At 40.0% G+C, this 22,070-nt stretch overlaps 3 protein-coding genes across 4 annotated transcripts in view; 2 read left to right on the plus strand and 1 right to left on the minus strand.

Moving 5' to 3' along the window:
- The window catches only part of LOC127949598 (guanylate cyclase soluble subunit beta-1), a 34,162-nt gene extending 19,489 nt beyond the window's left edge, over positions 1–14,673 (plus strand). The window contains exons 10-13 of one of the 2 annotated variants that reach the window (XM_052547026.1): positions 699–936; positions 2,677–2,817; positions 10,301–10,455; positions 13,437–14,673. In XM_052547026.1, the coding sequence (XP_052402986.1) occupies positions 699–936; positions 2,677–2,817; positions 10,301–10,455; positions 13,437–13,554 (652 nt within the window). In that variant the 3' untranslated portion in view covers positions 13,555–14,673. Of the gene's footprint in view, positions 1–698; positions 937–2,676; positions 2,818–8,252; positions 8,437–10,300; positions 10,456–13,436 lie in introns of those variants that run through there. The other variant, XM_052547027.1, reaches the window with a different exon arrangement.
- Positions 14,674–16,920: 2,247 nt separating this feature from the next.
- Positions 16,921–18,552, plus strand: LOC127949157 (fatty acid-binding protein, intestinal). The gene is made up of 4 exons (XM_052546129.1): positions 16,921–17,092; positions 17,224–17,396; positions 18,107–18,214; positions 18,297–18,552. Exons 1-4 carry the CDS (start codon positions 17,026–17,028, stop codon positions 18,345–18,347), a joined length of 399 nt encoding a protein of 132 aa, XP_052402089.1. The 5' UTR covers positions 16,921–17,025; the 3' UTR covers positions 18,348–18,552.
- A 508-nt stretch (positions 18,553–19,060) lies between these two features.
- Positions 19,061–22,070, minus strand: part of usp53b (ubiquitin specific peptidase 53b) — a 31,517-nt gene continuing 28,507 nt past the window's right edge. The window contains exons 17-18 of the mRNA XM_052544797.1: positions 20,534–20,618; positions 19,061–19,357 (exon numbers count right to left, since the gene is read on the minus strand). Coding sequence (XP_052400757.1) covers positions 20,542–20,618 — 77 coding nt within the window. The 3' untranslated portion in view covers positions 19,061–19,357; positions 20,534–20,541. The remainder of the gene's footprint in view (positions 19,358–20,533; positions 20,619–22,070) is intronic.

A 22,070-nucleotide genomic window follows, 5' to 3' on the forward strand; every position in this document is an offset into this window, starting at 1 on the left:
ACCATGAGCAGACCAAATCATTGAAATGTGTCTCAACACCAGCAATTTTTATCCATAATTTAACACAGTTAGGAGTTTTGGCCAAAAATCATGCTTGAGGCAGTTACCATGGCAGTGTACAATATGTACATGAGAGAGACATGTTCAGAAATATTTAAGTTACAGAGTGGACTGGGAGTCTGATATGAAGAAAATTTGTTTCCAAAAGCAACCAAATCAAGAAGGGTCACATATACACAGTATATAACTTTTTTATATTTAAACCTATGTTTCATCATGTTGTATAACTGAGAGTTCTAAAATGAGGTTAGTCTTGTGTTTTCCCAAAAGCAATAAAGAATAAAAAATAGAACAGATGGATTGAAATGTCTAAATGTAGAGAGCTAATACTCAAACTGCTCTGTGGATAATTAGCACTCAACCTTCAGGGAAAGTACAATGTCTAAAAGAATGAAATGATACACATTATCCCATGGTCAGTTTAATAGAATTTCACAAAAGGGTTAATTTAGTATTAAATTAAATTATTTAGTTATTTTTAAAAACCTTTCTTAACAAACCGAAGTAAACAATTGTATTGCATTGAATGGTTACAACAACTGCTACAACTTTAAAAAAATATTCTCCAGTGACAAATAAAATGAATGCATGTTGTTGTAGAGTGTACATGATAATGATGATACCTCTTTTTTTTTCAGGTTGCTGTATTCGGTTCTTCCTCCGTCTGTAGCCAATGAGCTTCGGCATAAGCGGCCCGTGCCTGCTAAACGATACGACAATGTGACAATTCTTTTCAGTGGCATTGTTGGGTTCAATGCGTTCTGCAGCAAACATGCATCAGCAGAGGGAGCCATTAAAATTGTCAATCTGCTCAATGACATCTACACTAAATTTGACATTCTCACTGATTCTCGGAAGAATCCTTATGTTTATAAGGTGAGTGTCTTTCAAACTGGAATATGTAATTCAGATCTTTCTGTATATGTGTTTTTGATTTATTAATAGACAGATAAAAATACCTTTATAACCATGCTCACAGACATAAATAGAGATATTTTAGGCCACATCCAGAGATATTCAGCACACACAAAAAACCTCTTGATTGTGACTGCCCTAAAAATATCTTGACAAAAATGACAACTCTTGACAAATAAGTTTGAATGTGCTTGTGAGAAGGCAAGTTATCCACAGTCTAAAGTTAAAGCATTATACAGCAGGTGCAAAATCTGAAAATTTTATTTCAATGATTCTATGAGCAAACTTAAAGTGATAAAGGTGTCACTTTCAACAAAAATAATAAACTTTCCAGCTACAAAGTTCAAAGACAAAAAAGCAAAAACTTTATAAGTCTTTTTTTTATGATGCGTTGTTTTATGATAAATCTTTTATAATGTTCCTAATTAGATCAGTAAATGAATGACTATATTTAGAGCAGGGTGTGAATCTTATATTAGGTCAAGTGCCTGATTGAATCACCTTACATGGGCTGATTTATTAAATCTTGCTGTAGGAAACACAGAGTGTGTATACAATACTGGGATAAAAAAGAAGCACATTAAATTTACTAATTAAATTTACCGGAGGTCTTTAGATTACATGTACATACAGTTTGCAGTTGGTAATTAAGGGAGTATTAATCAAACAACAATACTGATATATTTGATAAATGGGAAAATCAACTCAACAGTTGCATCACTTGCAAATCCATACATGAGTGCATCAGCTATAATATATAGAACTATCTAAAAATAAAATATATTGTATTTTTATAAAAATAGAATATATAAATTGAATGAACTTTCTTGTCTTAACTATTTGTCCCTCATAGTCTGTACTTTTCCAACTACACACCATGTACAAAGCTCTCTTAAAAACAAGGGCATGAGAAAATTTACATCCTAGGCATACAGACAAGAATGCACTTCATGGAGCTTTGCTAACTAAACAAAACGGGTGGGTAGAATTTCAAGGTTGGCTCACCAAAAAAAGCTATATTTACTTAAAGCCATCTGTATCTATGTGGTCCAAAGGTCTCATAAAGGACTGGGCTCTCTCTTTAGAGTTTGTTGTGATATGGTGTAGAAACGTGGCTGGAGAATGAAACACAAGGAGTTGAATTGCTAAGATTTGTGTGCATTGTCAAGAAAACTTTGATGAATCAAAAGTGTTCTAAAATAGGAGGATAGTTCTTCTGATATTTTAATTTTTGTATTTTATTTGGCTGTATAAAATTTATATATATATATATATATATATATATATATATATATATATATATATATATATATATATATATATATGTATTTATATATACTGTATATATAAAAAATGTATACAGCCAAATAAAATACATAAATTCTCTCTCTCTCTCTCTCTCTCTCTCTCTCTCTCTCTCTCTCTCTCTATATATATATATATATATATATATATATATATATATATATATATATATATATATATATATATATTACTCTATATACTCACAGACAGAATCTAAACAGACTTTAAACAGACTATATCTGTTGTGCAGATATTATTACATCAAGTAGGTTAATGTGTTATGGGGTAGGATAATTAAAATATCCAAGTATCCTTTGAGGTTCATCATACCACAGGCACATTAGCTATTATTAGCCGTCTCATCAGTTTCTCAAACATCTCTCTGTTCTTTGCAAGGTGGAGACAGTTGGTGATAAGTACATGACTGTGAGTGGTCTTCCGGAGCCCTGCACCCACCATGCAAAATCCATATGTCATCTGGCCCTGGACATGATGGAGATCGCTGGACAGGTGAAAGTAGACAAGGCTCCTGTGCAGGTGATCACTTTTCTTGACCCAGTTGCAAGTTTAAAGAAAAATAAGATTCTTTTCCCATTTTTATGCATAGCATATGAGGTTATGTTAATGTATTTTGTTCCAGAACATCTTATCAACTCCAGTCTCTGTCTTATCACTTTCGTTCTCTGTCAGAATAGCTAAATTATGTGGAAACAAAATTAGAAAAGTGTTTGCTCAAATCTTATCATAGCCTGCTGATTGTAAGATTGAATACCAGTTCAAGAATACCAGGAGCAGCGCGGCCAACTCGCATTCAAGCTTTCGCTTCAGAGCCGAGCACATTGCTTGCTGCTTTCAGTGTTTACAAGCGAGTCAACTGGTGTTGGAGTGACGGCACAATTCAGCGGCTCACCTGGGTTTCCTGCAGCCCGCTCCTGCGTTCCCCTGAGCACTTCAGCACCACTGAAAGAGCTCTTTCTCTCACTAAAAGAGAAAACAGGTTGAATTTGCGTCTTTTTAAAGTCATTTCGCCCGTGTGTTTCTGGGTGCTGTAGATATATCGATCCTTGTGATGGCCACGATCGCTGTGTCACATATCTGGGCTTTCAGCACGCTGACACTGCATTCATGGATGACTCATGTTCTCATTACGGGGACATGACCATGTCAGTGTTAAGACATTTGCGCAGAAAGGCGGCACGTCTCTGCCCCTAAACCTGCCAAGCGTCAGGCCAAGTGCAATTCCTGAGATGGGCGACCCGAAGTTGGGGATGTCAGCTCATCAGGAGATGGCAGCAGGACCACTCCTTCCCCCTGAGGAGGGCCGGGGGAGAATCCTTTGTTCTCCTTCACTAAAAGAGCTGTTTTCTCTACCTCCAGGTCCCAAGAGGCCGCGAATGACAGTTGGCGATATGCTTCCTGGCCACTCTCGTTCTCCTCTCCCCTTGCCAGTTTCTATGCAGAGCCGGCTCAAGAATGCATTGCCTTCTGACTCTTGGAGTCAGACGAGTGCACGCAATCCACCCCCGCTAAGGGACGCTATGCCTCCCATGCCGGGGCTGTCTGCTCTACCTCGCTGCCCACACCTTGGGTACGCCTGTAGTTCATTTGATCCCTCTGGATCGGTTCCTGGGAGCCTGGCTAGAGCTCCCCAGGCCATCCGAACGATCAGGCTCGGCTACACGATTTAGTTCGCCTGGCATCCCCCGAGGTTTCAGGGTATTCGCACGACAATGGTGGGCAAGAATGCTCCTGTCATGCGCGTGGAGGTCGCGACCCTGCTGGAAAAGGGTGCGATAGAGCCAGCCCGTCCAGCCGACATGAAGTTCACCTTTTACAGCCCCTACTTCATAGTACCTAAGAAAACAGGTGGGTTACGGCCAATCCTGGACTTGCGTGCCTTGAACTGAGCTCTTCACAGACTTCCGTTCAAGATGCTAATGCCCAAGCACATTTTCGAATGCATTTGTCCATTGGATTGGTTTGCAGCAATCGACCTGAAGGACGCATACTTTCAAGTCTCCATTCTTCCTCGACACAGACCGTTTCTACGGTTTGCTTTCGAGGGACAGGCATTTCAGTACAAGGTTCTCCCTTTCAAGTTGGCCCTGTCTCCCTGTGTCTTTACAAAGTCACGGCGGGAGCCCTGGCTCCTCTCAGGGAACGAGGTGTCTATAACCCCAACTAGCTCGATGACTGGTTGATTCTAGCTCGCTCTCGAGCGCGGTTGTGCGAAACTGTTTCAGAGGCTCCTGGGGCATATGGCATCCGAGGCAGCAGTCATCCCGCTTGGGTTACTCCATATGAGACAACTTCAGCACTGGCTTCACGACCAAGTCCCGAGATGGGCATGGCAACAGGGCAAGCTCCAAGTGACCGTCACTCTGGCCTCCCTCCGAGCCTTCACCCCGTGAAGCCCCCATGTGCAACGGGCATGCTGCGTCGGGCTCCTGGACAGGACCCCGACTTCAGTGGCATATCAGTTGCCTCGAGATGCTTGCATTACGGGTTGCTCTGCACTGCTTCAGGGCCCTGCTGAAGAACAAGCATGTTCTGGTCCATATGGACAACACTGCGACCGTAGCATACATCAACCTTCAGGGCAGTCTAAGCTTCCACCGCTTGTCGCAACTCGCTCGCCATCTCCTCTTGTGGAGTCACTAGCATCTGAGGTCACTTTGTGCCATTCACATCCCGGGCAGGCTCAATCGTGCAGCCGACAAGCTCTCACGGCAGTAGTTTGTCCCGGGGAATGGAGACTCCACCCCCCAGTTAGTTCAGCTGATTTGGGAATGCTTCTGAGACACTCTAGTAGACCTGTTTTCTGCTCCAGAAAATTCCCACTGTCAGTTGTTTTACTCCCTGACCGAGGGCACCCTTGGCACAGGTTCTCTGGCACACAGCTGGCCGCTCTGCCTGCGCAAGTATGTGTTTCCCCCAGTGAGCCTTCTTGCACAGACATTGTGCAAGATCAGGGAGGATGAGGAGCAGGTCCTCATGGTTGCGCCTTTTTGGCCCAGTCGGACCTGGTTCCCCGAACTTGTACTTCTTGCGACAGCCCCTCCCTGGCCAATTCCTCTGAGGAAAGACCATCACTATGCTTTGAAGTGGAACCACTTCGTCAATTAGTGTTCTTCACGTTGTGAAGGCCACTGAGAATGCCTGGTCGGGTCAGTGCTTTCCTTTCTTCAGGAAGGGTTGTAACAAAGCCTGTCTCCTTCCACCCTGAAGGTCTATGCGATATCCCATTTGTCAGTCTCTTTCTGACGTAACGTCTCCGTTCCCTCCTTCAGGGAATGAGGGTTACATATGTAACCAAGGCGTTCTCAGTTTTGGTCAATTTATATTCCTAGATTGCTGCTATTTAGTCCAACAGCACTGAACTTCAATGTTTGTATCAAAAAAACGTTTGTCTGATTGTTGAATCATTCACTCAGGATCAATTCACCCAGGAACTAACAGCTGATATAGTTTTGCCTATAATTGGAGCTATTTTAATAGGCCTATTGGGGGTTTCAAAAGATGTGCATTAAGTGTGAATGGTTGTGGATTCAAAGCTTGCTCTACATTTTTATTTTTTTAGTGAATGTCAGTAAATGAATATCCATAATGGCATTTCACATTCTATTTAAAAATTTCACTGGAATGTATATATATATATATATTGTGACGAGCACTCCCAGAGTCCTCCCCCGGCCCCACCCTCTCCCACATTTTGTCGTAGAGAATGGCCTGCTGTATTGTGTCGCCCAGCGTAGGGGGGAGGAGAAAAAGTTACTAGTTGTGCCTCGAGCCAAGACCGAGACGATTCTAGAGCTGGCCCATTCCCACCCCATGGCAGGACACCTCGCGGCAGCCAATACTGCTCAACGCATCCATGACCGCTTCCATTGGCCGGGCCTGGACGCCGAGGTAAAGCGGTTCTGCCAAGCCTGCCCGACCTGTCAGGCCACATCGCCCCAGACTCCTCCCCCCAGCCCGCTCATCCCGCTGCCTGTCATCGAGGTGCCCTTCGAGCGTATTGGAATGGACATAGTGGGGCCATTGCCGAAGTCTGCCCGAGGGCATGAGCACATCCTGGTCATCGTCGACTATGCCACCCGGTACCCAGAAGCAGTCCCCCTGCGGAAGGCCACCGCGAAGTCCATCGCTCAGGAGCTGTTTCTGCTGGCCAGCCGAGTCGGCCTCCCCTCGGAGATCCTGACTGACCAGGGAACCCCCTTCATGTCCCGGCTAATGGCTGACCTCTGCCGGCTGCTGCAGGTGAAGCAGTTGAGGACCACTGTTTATCATCCCCAAACGCATGGCCTCGTAGAGAGATTTAACCAGACCCTCAAGCAAATGCTCAGACATGTGGCGGCGGAGGACAAGCGGGATTGGGACCTCATGATCCCCTACGTGCTCTTTGGGATCTGCAAAGTTCCCCAGGCCTCAACTGGCTTCACCCCCTTCGAGCTCCTGTTTGGCCGTCAACCCCGGGGCTTCTTGGACATGAGAGCAGCAGCCGGCCCCGCATCGTACCGTCATCGAACATGTCCGGCAAATGAGGGAACGGATCGGCCGAGTGATGCCGTTAGTCCGGGAACACCTCACCAGGGCCCAACAAGTGCAGCAACGTCATTACGACCGGGCAGCCCAACCACGGGAGTTCCAACCGGGAGACCGCATCATGGTCCTGGTCCCCAGCTCCGCCTGCAAGTTTTTGGCCTCCTGGAAGGGACCCTACTCGGTCGTGGAGAGGATTGGACCGGTCACTTACCGCCTGAGACAGCCGGGACAACAGCAGGCGGAGCAACTCTACCACATCAACCTCCTAAAGAAATGGGTGGGGACCCGGGACCAAGTAGCTGCCCTGAGCCTCACTGAGCCCGTGGTTGTAGATGTCAACCCCCACCTTTCGGCTGCCCAGAAGATGGAGCTGCAGCACGTGGTCAGTCAGTTCCAGGATGTGTTCTCCTCTCAGCCCGGGCAGACCAACGTGCTTCAACACCACATCAGGACGCCCCCAGGAGTTGTCGTTAGGCAACGGCCCTACCGAGTCCCGGAGGCTCGTCGGCAGGCTATTGAGGAAGAGGTCCAACAGATGCTAAAGTTGGGGGTAATAGAACCATCCCGGAGTCCGTGGTCCAGCCCCATTGTGATGGTCCCAAAGCCGGATGGCACCCTCCGTTTTTGTAATGACTTCCGCTGCCTGAACGAAGTCTCCGAATTCGACGGGTACCCCATGCCTCGGGTGGACAAACTGCTGGACCGGCTAGGAAGGGCCCGGTATATCAGCACCCTAGACCTCACCAAGGGCTATTGGCAGGTACCACTCTCCGAGGCCGCCAAGCCGAAAACCCCCTTCTCCACCCCCAGTGGCCACTGGCAGTACCGGACCCTTCCCTTCGGGCTACATGGGGCCCCAGCGACGTTCCAGTGGATGATGGACATCCTCCTGCGGCCTCACCAAGCTTACGCGGCCGCCTACCTGGATGACGTCGTGGTCCACTCTGAGGTGTGGGACGAACATCTGGATCGTCTGCGGAGGGTGCTCTCATAGCTCTGGCGGGCTGGACTTACCGCCAACCCCCGATAATGCCACCTAGCCCTCTCTGAGGCCAAGTACCTGGGCTACCAAGTCGGCTGAGGACTCATCCAGCCACAAGACAAGAAAGTTGAGGCCATCCACGCCGCCCCAAGACCCGAGACAAAGACCCAGGTACGAGCCTTCTTGGGGTTGGCGGGTTATTACCGTTGTTTTATCCCCAACTTCTCCTCTTTAGCGGCCCCCCTGACAGTGTGATGAGCACTCCCAGTGGAATCAGCGTCGCCCTGGAAACCAAAGCAAAACACCTGCACGTCCTCGTCACCCACTGATCAGTCACAGCTGCTCCCCATCAGCCAGCACATTTAAAAGGAGCACATGTTACACTCAGAAGACGTTCTCGAACCGAATGCAACGCTGGTCTAACCCCTCTCTTCTATCTTCACAGAAGGCAGCGAGTGACCGACAGCCTACACACTGTGGAGCACGTCAGGACACCCACTTTCCCCTTGATTGGCACCGAAGAGCACAGAGAGCACACGGGAAGCACCAACTACCTGAAAGCGGATCAGGACACTTCACCAGGCACCCTTCACTATTCAATAAATCCACCCTCCGGGGCATTTAATTCACGCACCTCTTGTCGAGTGGTTCTTCACCCCGTGACTATATATATATATATATATATATATATATATATATATATATATATATATATACTGATAGCCACCTTAAACCACAGGGGCTAAAGAGAATGATTAATGATTAATCAAAGATTATCACAAATAGCTTTTGCAAAAGCTGAGAGGTAAATAGTAATATATATAAGGTGCACATATATATATGTTTTCACAGTGAATCTCAATTTTTTTTAATATTTGGTCTGAAAGATTTGTTTAATGGCATCTTTCTATGAATTTGTGGGGATAAAATTAAGATTAATAGCCATTCAACATAATTGAAATCCAGGACGAAACTGCAAATTATCTGTTTTATTGATCATGTATTAACAATTACAGAACATAACAAATACACACAAATTTAACTATAATATAACAACCTTCAAGATAACTTAAAACAATATTCACATAAACCCACTATATAATAAATGTAACATTTAGCCACGCCTTTTATAAAATATGCCTTGGCAATGTTTCAGAAAAGACTGTGTTAAAGTTCTTTCAGAAATAAAAAAAAAATAAAAAACATTATAATGTTTTTAACTCACAATATAATAAACAAGTATATACTGGTCATTGTGTATTTATAATTTTATGAATAAATAAATTCTAAATGTTTAGACTTGTTTAATGCAATGCCTCGTAGCATAAATTAAACAAAATACCTTGCATATTTTGTGTACCAGGCTGATGGGCTTATACAAGCACCCACCCACTATGCTGTCCTGTATATAAAAATAAAAAAATTAAAATTGTATCATAAAACATGCTCCTGTGGGGATACATTTTAGCCAGTGTATTAAGGATGTTTTATGTTTTCTAAGAATAGCTTGATAATACATCTGCAGTAAAGTCTCAGTCGGGGTCTTTTGTTTAACCAGACGACAAAGGTTTGTTATTTTATGTGCGACTGTTGAAAATGTGCTGCTGGAACACTAAGAGCCTCTAAATTAGAGAGAGGACTGTATTAGGCGAATGGCATGGATGCTTTCACACAAAGACACACACACACAAAAGTAAGCACAGTCTGGCAAAGGGAGACACCGTCAGATCATCCTTCCTTTCAGTGTTTAAAAATACACCCACATTAACTTTTTTCTGAACCGTTAGTTTAGCTCTGGCACGTACATGTGGCACAGCGTGTCTCGCTCAGAGGAGGAATGTTCTTTGCAATTGCTGGAAAGATAAGTACATGCAATAAATAAAAGGACCATGATCTCTCCCTTTATAAATTGTCCAAATTGTAAAAATGAATGTTAAGAAGTTATGTGTGAATTTGTTTACATGTTTTCAGGCTTCACACATTTACTGCATATTAAAGGGTTAGTTCACCCAAAAATGAAAATTATGTCATTAAGAACCCTTATGCTGTTCCAAACATGTACTGTAAAGCCTCGTTTTATCTTCAGAACACAGTTTAAGATATTTAGATTTAGTCTGAGACCTCTCAGTCCCTTCATTGAAGCTGTGTGTACAGTATACTGTCCATGTCCAGAAAGGTAAGAAAAACATCATCAAAGTAGTCCATTTGACATCAGATGGTCCGCTGGAATTTTTTGAGGCATCGAAAATACATTTTGGTCCAAAAATAGCAAAAACGACGACTTTATTCTGCATTGTCTTCTCTTCCGTGTCTGTTGTTAGAGAGAGTTCAAATCAAAGCAGTCTGGATATCCGGTTCGCAAACGAATCGTTCAGTTCACCAAATCGAACTGAATCGTTTTAAAAGGTTCGCATCTCTAATGCGCATTAATCCACAAATGACTTAAGCTGTTTTTGGGCGAACTAACCCTTTAACTGTTATGTTTTGGAGCAGATCACCATTGGAATCCACACAGGGGAGGTGGTCACAGGAGTCATAGGTCAAAGAATGCCCCGTTACTGCCTGTTTGGAAACACGGTCAATCTAACAAGTCGCACAGAGACCACAGGAGAGAAAGGAAAGATAAATGTGTCGGAGTACACATACAGGTGAGAAAAATTACATAAATCTGCACTGTAAAAAAATATTTCTCGAAGTTGTAAATGATTGGAGTACGTTTTACAAGAAAATGCTATTCCAGTTATCCAATGTGTTAACTGTTTTGGGAATTATATTAAGAGCCAGGTTTACTAACAGCTTGTGCCAGCGCAAACATTCTTTTGGCATTAAAAAAGTCCCGTCAGGATTTACTAAAGATGCGCATTGAAGAATTAGTTCTGAAAAGGCATGGACTCAGTTATTTTTGCGCCTGACCTTATTGAATATGCATTTCTAGGAGGTTCCTTTTCAGACGTGAAATTTATGGGAGGAGAGTATTAAAAGCAATCACTCAATGCGATTTACTAACTTTTGCACTCTTCAAATTACTGGTATTTGCGCCATTATTTAACACCCAAAAAAGCATGTCTTAAAGCAGACAGTAATTTGGAAAGCTATTGGTGGATTCCACTGGTCATCATGGAAATTATCTGGCTGCGTCTTATGGGTGTACTCACACTAGGTACGGTTGCCATGAACCAGGCCCGAGTACGATTGTCTCCCCTCCCCACTCCCCCTCTGGCCTGCACTCACATATAGAGTTTCAGCATTTGTGCCGGAGCACGCTTACGTCATTATGGTGCGATGGTTTCGGGATAAACAGGAAGAGCGGCGCTCTCTGAACACAATAGCCCCATTTCCACTGTCGGGCCAGTGCGAGCCAGGGCTTAAAGCGGGCCGGGCGGGGCTCATAGCCCCGGGCCAGAAGCACCGAGGCCAGAATAGCACAGGGTTTCCACAGTGGAGCTTGAAGCACCGCTGCACGTCACTAAAACACGCCCTTTACACGCCTCTCAGAACAACGTCATGCAACCTCAAAATTTCACCAACAAAGAGAAGTTATCAGAAAACTAAGAAATAAGTCACTGGAACATGTGCGATCACAAAACGAAGATGATAAAAGCGGCAGTTTGTTTGAATGCTTTGTTATATATTCAAATTCAAAAGCATCGATGTTTTAACTATAGAATAAGTGATACATTGATCATATTGTTTAAATTTATCAGGACTCAAAATTATTCACACATAAATACACTTAATTCTATTTTATTTATTAATTTTTAACGCTCATGAAAATAGCCTGCTTATTCAGTCGAGTCTGTTTCTGTTTATTAGCCACAGTAGCCATCATATTTAGAATGAATGATAATATCTCTATTTTTATAAAAGCTCCCGAACAAAAAACATTAGGCTATATTCTTTTATGATAGGCAACGTGAGATAAACTCTCGAAACGAGGCTTGTGACAGATAATATTAAGTTACTTAATAAATACACGACTGTGATATAGAATAAGAAGCTGACGTAATTTCTTCAAGCGGTCATATTTTACCATGTTTACTATGGTAACATGTTTAGCGTGCATATCTTTTTCATCGCTTATAAATATTTCTGCCTTGTATGGTGATTATAATCCACATTGGATCAAGTTATTTCAATCACTCGCTGCTGACTGAAAGAGAGTTTTGAGCTCAACTTATTTTAAAACGTCTTTAATGCTGGTGTTACAGCTGTTATCTTTCTGAAATGATCCGCACTGACGCTCTCTAGACACGGAGAAACTCCGCCTTTGTTCATAACCCCTCCTCTAGCCCCAGCTGGCCCGCTTTGGCCCAAGGTTTTCGTCGGGCCGAAAAAACCTGGCCGTTGGCCCTGAGGAAGCCCTGGCGAGGCACGATCAATCCCCGGAAGTGACAGTGGAAACGCGGCTGGCCCTGGCACGCACTAGCACGCCCGGTCCTAGCTCGATAGTGGAAACACGGCTAATGGAGTCCATCGCTCTGTTATCTTTGTGGATAATTTTGTGTCATTTGGTCCACAGCCCTCTCACAGCCTGTTGTTAAACAGATGTGTCGCCTTAGTGGCGCGAAAATTTTCACGTAATCGTGCTGCTCGTATGAGGATGTTTGCAGCTGAGGTGCCAGGCCAGCTGAAGTGCAGCAAGGACTTTGCAGTTTTTAGTTTTTATGCGTTTTGCACTTCTGCCGTAGACCAAAGCGACCCTTTCCCTGGCAGGTTGGTTTTGGAGCGTCGCAAAACCGTGACGCAATGCGTCCTTTTCCGTGCTCCGGCACGGTTAGCGCTCACACTGCATGCGAACCGCGCCCGAGTCCAACTGAACCGTGCCCTGGCCCACCTCTTCCAAGCGGGCCAGGGCCGGCTAATCGAGCCGCGCCCGGGCACAGTTTGGAGCACTTACACTAGTCAAACGAACCACGCTTTGGTGGTCAAACGCACTCGGGCACGGTTCAAACTGGCTAGTGTGAGTACACCCATATGTTGTTTAATGTGCACATTGTCAGTAAATCACCCCATCAACACTTTTATGGAATTGCGCTCTAACGCTAAATTGCCCTGTTAAGTAAATCTGTCCCTAAGAATTTATGAGTGTGAAGTGTTTCTACACCAATTTTGATTGTTTACACTGTGTTTATATTTTCTGAAATATTTAGTGTACAATTAATATACTTTTAAAAGGTTACTACAAACACTGTAAAAAGTAGTACCCTGTAACAATGCACAGAGCACATACTGTATATATATTTTTCCATGGGTGAAAGCATGTAAAGGGTACAGGGTACTACCGTTTACAGTGTTTTTTAATAAACTTCTAAAAAGTATATTCATTGTACACTGACTATTTCATAAAATATAAACACTGTGAAAAAAAGTCAACTATTAAGTTAGCCAAAGTTTTTTTTGTTTTTTTGTTTTTACTTCTGTATCCCCTGTACAGGATATAAAATCAGAAATAATCAATTAATAAAATTATGACAACCAACATGAATTTTAATAATACACTACACTAGACTAGACTAGAAACTAATTTGTGAGATTAGTATATATATATATATATATATATATATATATATATAATACAGCATATTTGTGTGAATAAATTGAATGCTGTTATTGTGTTGTTTTGTTTCAGGTGTTTGAAGTCAGTGGAAAACGCTGATCCGCAGTTTCATTTGGAGTACAGAGGACCTGTAACCATGAAAGGAAAAAAAGAACCAATGAAAGTGTGGTTTCTCTCACGCAAGACCTAACAGACACGCCATAGAGCCGCAGTGGTGCAATTTTTATTGTGTTCTCAGCGAATTTCTTCTTTCTGAAATCTATACAGTAAATAGGAGTGTACTTCGCTTTCTTCATTAAGATCATTTTTATTCTTCAACTCTCAAATTAAGTGTGTTCTTTAGTGACCCCTGCATTTCAAGTGCCAATTATCTCTCATTCACAGATAATGACAACATATGGGGAAAAGGGTATTACATAGCTAAAGATAAACAGCTCTACACTTTTTATGTAGAAATATGGAAATGACTGTCCATTTGATATTAATCATACTAATCGAATGCCAGCTATTGAATATATTTAATAAAATAGCACTTCAGAATAAAACTGGAACATGGTACAAATACACTATGCAATGTGCAGACATGCTCATCACTGTTTGTTTTCATCTTGCTTTATTTATAGTAAATAAAGTGACAGTATTTACAGTAGATCACTACAAAGTCCAGAATTTTTTTTCCATAACTGAGCAAAAAAAAAAAAAACTTTTCTCTTTGTATTAAGTACTATATGTCTGAGTATTGATATTTAATATTAAGAACACTACAGCTTAAAAATAGCTTTAACATTTGTTTGTTTGTTTGTTTGTTATAAATGCACTCAATAATTAACAAATTAACCTTCTGTGTTCAGAATCACGGCACATTTTGTTACTGTACCAATGTATTATATTGGAAATACTCTTTTTAACCATAATTAAATATGCTTGACTGAATTAGTTTTTCATGTTTCAGCGGATCATGATGCTTTAAATAATAAAAATGCCTGCACATTGGAATCATATTTACAATCTCACATTGCATCAGAGAAATTGTTTAACCTGTGCATATAAGTTATTTTATGATCACAATTTACAATACATTTACACTAATGTTCTTGTGTTACTAGTAGTTATTGCATCAATGAATCGACTCTAAACAATTTTTTAAGTGATATTAATTATTTAAAATGTGGATATATTTCATTGGTGTGAAAGTTTGTATTCATTGTCACAGATCTTTTTATCGGAAATCTATCATGTCACCTGCTTTTATGTACACCTCTGTTTGCAGCATTTATTTAAGTCTTGTATTAAAATATTATTTAAAAGATTTGCATAGTCTAATTTTTTGTTTGTGTTGTAGGATAAAAACAAAATACCATTGTAATAATAGCATTGCTACTGGGAGTTTTTCTTTTATAAAATAAAAAATATTTAGTAGCCTTCATGAGTATGTCATTGTAATGCCTCTAAACATATTCGTAAGTCTGTCTTGCTGCTCTAAATACATGGTCATATTGTCAAAAAAAAAATATATAAGCAAAGTCAAATCTAAAATCATTGTTTTTAGTAAAGTCAGACACAGACCCTCGGGCTCAGTCTCTTTACAGACAGTGTGTTATGAAAAGAAACATTAACAAAAAGTATAAATGTCAGGAATGTACAGATTGATTAAATATACTGAAGGGGTTTATTTTCTGGAAATTGTGAAAATGCTTACTGGGATCATAATTTTTACTGCTTAAATTTAAGCAAAAACTCTTCAACAATATGAGCAGGCTAATGTATTATCATCACCAGGGACAAAATGTACCTTTTTTTTACTGTCAGACATTAACAAATACTAAAGCAATAAGCCTGCTCCTCACACATGAATGTGAGTCACTCTCCAAGAGTCTCTCGTCTAATATTGGAGCAACTGTCTCCTTCTTGTGGTATGAATATGTAACTACTTTGTTGCTTAGATCTGAAAATTAATACAAAATTTACTTTACTGCAATTTATAGTTCACCTTGGACTTTGAAGACACTATAACACCAATATTTTCAATATTTCCACTTCCCATATTAGAGAAATCAACATTTATATGTATATTACAGATTATGTAGTTGATCATTAACTTCTGGACATAAACTTTGCTAGCAATTACTACTTTCTCTGTAGTAAAATACAACAACATGGCAAGTTCACCACTAATTATGTCATAAAAAGATTGAAACATCATTTGTCTAAGCTAAGAGTCAATGGGAAGATAATTGATGCCCTAGTGATAGAGTTCAAGTTCACAAGAAAATTGGATTACAGCAACCTAGCATGACTTCATCCTGATTAATAAACAACCTTTCATGTTTCATAGAATTGTGCAGAAAAAAAAGATAATCTTAAAGTCTATGAATCACAGAAGCCTCAAAAAAGCACATGACTTGTAAAATCACATATTATGCAGAAAAAAAAAATATTGTGCATAAAACACTGATGTTGGGGTGAGTAATATTTTATTTTTTTATTTTTTTAAGTATAAGTCGTGACATTTTGCTAAGTATGGTAACCCATACTCTGAACTGGTGCTCTGCATTTAATCCATCCAAATGCACACACACAGCAGTTAGGAGGGTACACAACGTGAACACGCACCACCGAGCAGTGGGCAGCTATTTTTTTATATATTTTTTACACACACACACACACACACAGCTACAACTCCTGCCGGCAGTGAGACTTAAACCTGGAACCTTCGGGTTTTATCCAAAGATTTTTTTTTTTTTTTACCAATATAAGATCACTGTTGTTTTGTTAAAACCATTCATTATTTTGCAGACAAACATATGACCACAACTTTGTGAACTTTTTTAAACCTTGAATATGATAGATTAGTTCAGTTTTTCTTATCTTCTCTTTCAATGGGACGATACCAAAGGTCTTCAAAGGTCTTCTTATATTGCCCTTTTGTGAGATTAAGACCGAGGTAATGATAAAATAAACCATTATCAGAGATTATCATATCTCTTTCTATCTCTTTATCATGTCTTGGTGTCTCCAGATCAAACTTCCACACCACATGTTTGTGCTTTGATTTTTTTTTATTGGCAAGTCTTGTCGAGTTATCAGTAAATATGCCACAGCTCTTTTCACTCAATAATTGAATCACTGTAAGCACTAACAGTGAATAATTTTCAGTAAACCGGTGAGTCAGGTCAAACATGATGAGTTTCGCCTTTCGCAGTTCTCAACATGTTTAATACATGTCAAATTACGCTTGCTAAAATTCATTTCCAAAATACACCCCTCAGTTCTTGCAACATAAACCACAACGACTGAACAGACACACCCTACAGTTTAAACAGCAAACAATTCAAACAAAAGCAGGACTTTGTGTGTGACCAACAAAGACGCTACAGCAATGTGAATATTTGACCACACAATACAAGTGAGTGCTTGTTCTTATGGAATGACTTGAAGCCTCCACTCTGTTGCACAATTAATGAAGATGCAAGGCATGCTGGGATGTGTAATGTAAAGCCTGGAGGGAGGGTGAGATTTATACTAGGTGAGCTTTACTCAGCCACATCAGCATGAAGATAATACTAAGATAAGACAGCGTGCTGTCACTTGCACAGGTATAAAAGATAGGCACAGGGTAAAGTTAAGTCGCCGTCAGAATCACAGCAGACTGTCTGTCATCATGACCTTCAACGGGACCTGGAAAGTCGACCGCAATGAGAACTATGAGAAGTTCATGGAAGAAATGGGTAAGTGGACACAGGAATTTCTAATTGTTGAATCCGAGATCAAACGGTGCAAGATTCTTTGAATTTCAGTCAGTCAGTCTTTCAGTCAGTCATTATTTATAAGGTGCACATGAACTGCATATTTTCAACAGGCATCAACATGGTTAAAAGGAAACTAGCTTCTCATGACAACCTGAAGATCACACTGGAGCAGACCGGAGACAAGTTCCACGTGAAGGAAGTCAGCACTTTCCGCACACTGGAAATTGACTTTACTCTGGGTGTCACCTTTGACTATTCTCTGGCAGACGGCACTGAGCTCACAGTAAGTTCAACAATCTTAGGTGTTTTCAGTCTTATATACTCTAAAGGTTCCTGATTCCATAAAGTCCCTTTAACATCCATGGAAACTCTTATTGCACAAAAAGGTTCTTAATAGAGAAAAAAATGTTCTTTAGATTATATAAATCATTCTTCACACTAAATAAAACATGTTCCTTTAAGAGCTTAAAGGTTCTTTGGGTGACCGAGAGTGGTTTTTCCATTGCTGCAAAAAGCTTCTTTGGAAAAAAAGGATACAAAAAGAAAAAATCACTGAGGCAGTACTGATATGCACCTTCGAAGTACTGCTATGCACCTTTTAAACATATTTTGAAATGGTACCACCCCAGTGACAGGTTTTTATTTCTGAAAGTGTAATAATCAAGGACAAAGGTTGAGACGCATGTTGAGCAGTTCTGAATGGTGATGAAAACAATAACATGGGATTGTGATGTTATACATTAACTCTTTTGTGTTTAATCAGAGTCACATGTCACATTTGCTGAATGTTGCAAGCTGGCCATTTGCTTGTGCTTTTCTAATGGAAGTGGAAACAACAAAGTTCACAGTTTGAATATTTGAGTGACAGATAAGAATATGTAACATTTATAACACCCTCTGTACATGCCTCCTTAAGAAACAATCAGTTATTGGTGAACTAGACTATCACTGCTCAGTTCAAAGTGAGTCTGACCACAGACCTTCTGATTGTAGGGATCCTGGGTCATGGAGGGAGATATGCTTAAGGGAACTTTCACACGCAAGGACAACGGAAAGGTGCTAATAACAACCAGGAAGATTATAGGCGATGAACTCGTACAGGTAAGTTGTTGTTAATTATGAATGAAGACAGAGCCTCAGATCAAAACTTGTGTTGTCTAACAGTTTTTTTATTTGCTTACAGAGCTATACCTATGAAGGAGTTGAGGCCAAGAGGATTTTCAAGAGGAGCTAAATTGACCATTCGCAAAATTTCTAAATTACACTTCTAGTGGGACGATATGAAACTTTTACATGTTGTAGCCATGGATGTTCAACCTGTAAATAATGGTTTTAACAATTGGTAGCCCTAAAGTTTACACAGTATGTATGTAAATCATGTGTCATTTGCACTGTGAGTTTTGATATTTGTGGTAATAAAGCCATTTTTACATCCTTTAGTGAGCAGTTTTATTTATATGCAGTATGTGTCATCATTTGTGTTGAATTAACTTATTTAAAATAAAAATCAATTGAGTCAGCACAGGTAGAGCATGATTGTTGATTTTCTAAAAGGAAAGTATATTAGATATAAAAAAAATACAGTACAAAGAAACAGACTGCACCAGTGATTGAACATTTGAAGTTTATTACACAAAGAATAAAAATAACTGCATAGACATCTCCAAAAATATATAGAGGATATAATTTTACATTATTCATTTATTTTGAATCATGTCAGTATTTTTCATGAAAAAAAAATAGCAGGAAGGCACTCCACAAACAACCTCTAGGGAGTATATACAAAGGTCCATTTGCAATAAAATTAAAGTTAACAACATAATCACTATTTTTCTCTTTAAGACTCTGACCATTCTTTGTTTCATATATATATATATATATATATATATATATATATATATATATATATATATATATATATATATATATATATATATATATATATGCTCTGTTACCTGTCACATTTCAGTAAAAGATCATCAATTAATTGGATATTCAGCATAAAATGTTCATTCCTGTTCACAAGCAAATACTGATTCAAACCAAAGTGCATACTGCCCTCCTGTGGATGGCTCTTATAAGATACTTGAACATCACAATTTACAGGAAGAGGGTACAAAAGGACAAGTCTCTCCTATGCTGCCCCTCAAATACAAATACATTGTAATTACAAGTACAAAACAATCCTTTTTTTTCACATCTTTGGCAATTCTCTTGCATTACTTCTCATTGGGTCACCAGGACCTGATAAGAAAGAAGATTGATTATATTGCATTGTTTTTAAATACATGTGACCCTACAGACAGTAAGCAGTTTGGAGAATGGATGGATGAATGAATATTTTTTAAATACATAAAGTACCAGTTAAAAGGTTGAACACAACTATTCATTCATTATTATCTCAAAGCGCAAACTATGAATAGTCATTCAACAGCACAGTGTTAATTTGGTTTTATTTGGTGTTATTATTTACTATTACAGTGTTTATTAATATTATTAAGTAGCTTAATGATTTTTATGTGATGTCATTTTTTTATTTTTTTATTTATTTATTTCATTTTCATTCATTTTATTTATAAATTTTTCAACTAATGTTTATATTTTCTTTTAATGATTTTATAAATGATTTTAAATAGGTTTAGTTAACAATAACAACCCTGCAGCACACTACTCTTACTATTTTACCATATGTTTATATGGCAGAAATAGTAAGTCTAGTATGCTAGTATGCTGTTTCCAATTCATACCCAAATAAAATCACTCAAGGAAATTTAATAAAATAGTAGAGCCCATTGTGTTTGTTTATTAGTTTGCCTTTTTCTTAACAGGTTATGTTTAGGAAAAACAAATTCTACTATCAATCCCCCTAACTGCATGCACCACTGCCTTATAACTATCTTAGTTTGCTTGGCTCAGCAAAATGTTTGGCTGCCCAAAGCTTGAAAACAGTTTCATTGCTTTATGTTCTTTTATGGTCTTTCTCAGCACAATTCTGTGCGTTATTTAGGTGAAAAATGGCTGATATCTGCACTGATGTTTGCTGTGTTAGCTCAGCTCTATTCAAATGAAATATTACTCTGTATATGAGACACCAATAAACACAAAGTAACCAGAAAGCTGTAAGTGTAGAACAGTAAAATGACAATTTTTTGAAAATTTCTGACTGACACCATAGACACAATAGTTTACAACATAGGTTTTAAACACTGCACTGCAGTAAAAAAGAGGATCATTATTTACCACAGCCTTTGATATTAATAATTAGCTTTACAATAAGTATTTGTTAACAAAAGTTAGTAGGTATCGTGAACAAATGTAATAAATGTATTAGTTCTAAATCGTTAGTTTGTGTTATCAAATGCAATATCTAATAAAGTCAATAAAGTGTTTGAAGTCAGTACATTGCTAGTGTGAACTTACCTCAACATTTACAAATATCCATGTTCATCTAGCCCTTTTGAAGTGACAGGGTGCCATTTAGCAGTGGGCTTATTGTTGCTATTGCCTGGAAAGAATAATTTATGAAATACATGTATCAGCGTTCAAAAGTTTGAGATCAGAAAGATGTAAAACTCTTATTCAGCAAGAACATATATAATTTAAAAAAAAGTGACAGTAAAGACATTTCCAGTGTTACAAATGTAACACTTAAATGTACACTTTTTGTAACCAAAGAATCCTAAAATGTATACATTAGTTTTTGCTAAAATATTATGCAGCACAAAAAGTGTTTCCTGAGCACCAAATCAGCATATTAGAATGATTTCTGAAGAACTGTGTTACACTAAACGAAGGAGCTTAAAATGTTTGTTTTAATATTGTATTTTAAAATTGTAAGCTAAAATAAATAAATAAATGTTTTATTCTGATATTAATTAAATTTTTTACTGTGTTATTGTGGAATAAAATTTGTCTTGTGAGAATGTCTTTGTAACGTATGTAACCCTCGTTCCCTGAAGGAGGGAACGGAGATGTCACGTTAGTGACCAACGAATTGGGATCTTGCTTTGAGAGACCAATCTACTTAGAGTGTATACTAAAGAGCCAATGTACATTGGCATGCAATTGCAGCTGATCACAGTGTGAGCATAAAAAGGCTGCAGGTGCAATGCATATCATGTTTTCGCTAAGGAACTAAGTTACCGAGCTGTTCAGCGGTGGTACAGCTACCGTAGCGACGTCATGTCGGTGACCAACGGATTGGGATCCTCTACCAAATTGCCTTGTATGCTATGCCTTCCAGTGCCCTGTGTGAGCCGTCTGCACCCTTTTTTTTGGTGTAGGCTGGTGCTCGCAACAAGAGGACCACTCTCCGTTGTCATAGCACTAACCATTCTGTGAGATTGGATCACACAGGAAAATGTATCTGTTCCACTTGGAACAGGGATGCTGTGGAAGCCCCATCCTTCTCGAAGGAAGGAAGTCTCAGGAGCAAATACACATATGAACATCCATTTACAGTAGGTGCATATGGAAAAGCGCTTGCAGGCTCACCACCTGATCCCAGAAGGGAGTTTGAAGGTTTGAACCTTGGGCACATAGCCGGGCCAACTGGCCCAAACTCTAGGCACAAATCGTTGACCGAAAATTTGTGTAAGCAGGAGCAGAATTTTCAATGAAAGAAACTTTAGCTTGACTGAGTGCAAAGGCTTAAATGGGCTTTGCTGTAGTGTTTTAAGCACTAGAGACAGGTCCCAAGAAGGTATGGAGGGGGGCAGTGGAGGATTTAACCCTCTGGCCCTCATAAGGAAACTGATGACCAGGTCATGCTTACCTAGCGACTTCCCTTCCATGGGGTCATGGTTAGCAGTGATCACAGTGACATTGACTTTAAGGGTGGAGGGAGAAAGCCGTCGCTCCAGCTCTTGCTTCAAAAAGGAAAGCATGACCCTGATCGGGCATCTACAGCGGTCTTCTCAATAAGAAGAACACCACTCGAAGAACATGGTCCACTTCA

The sequence above is a fragment of the Carassius gibelio genome, chromosome B1 (genome assembly GCF_023724105.1).
Source record: "Carassius gibelio isolate Cgi1373 ecotype wild population from Czech Republic chromosome B1, carGib1.2-hapl.c, whole genome shotgun sequence".
Lineage (NCBI taxonomy): Eukaryota > Metazoa > Chordata > Actinopteri > Cypriniformes > Cyprinidae > Carassius > Carassius gibelio.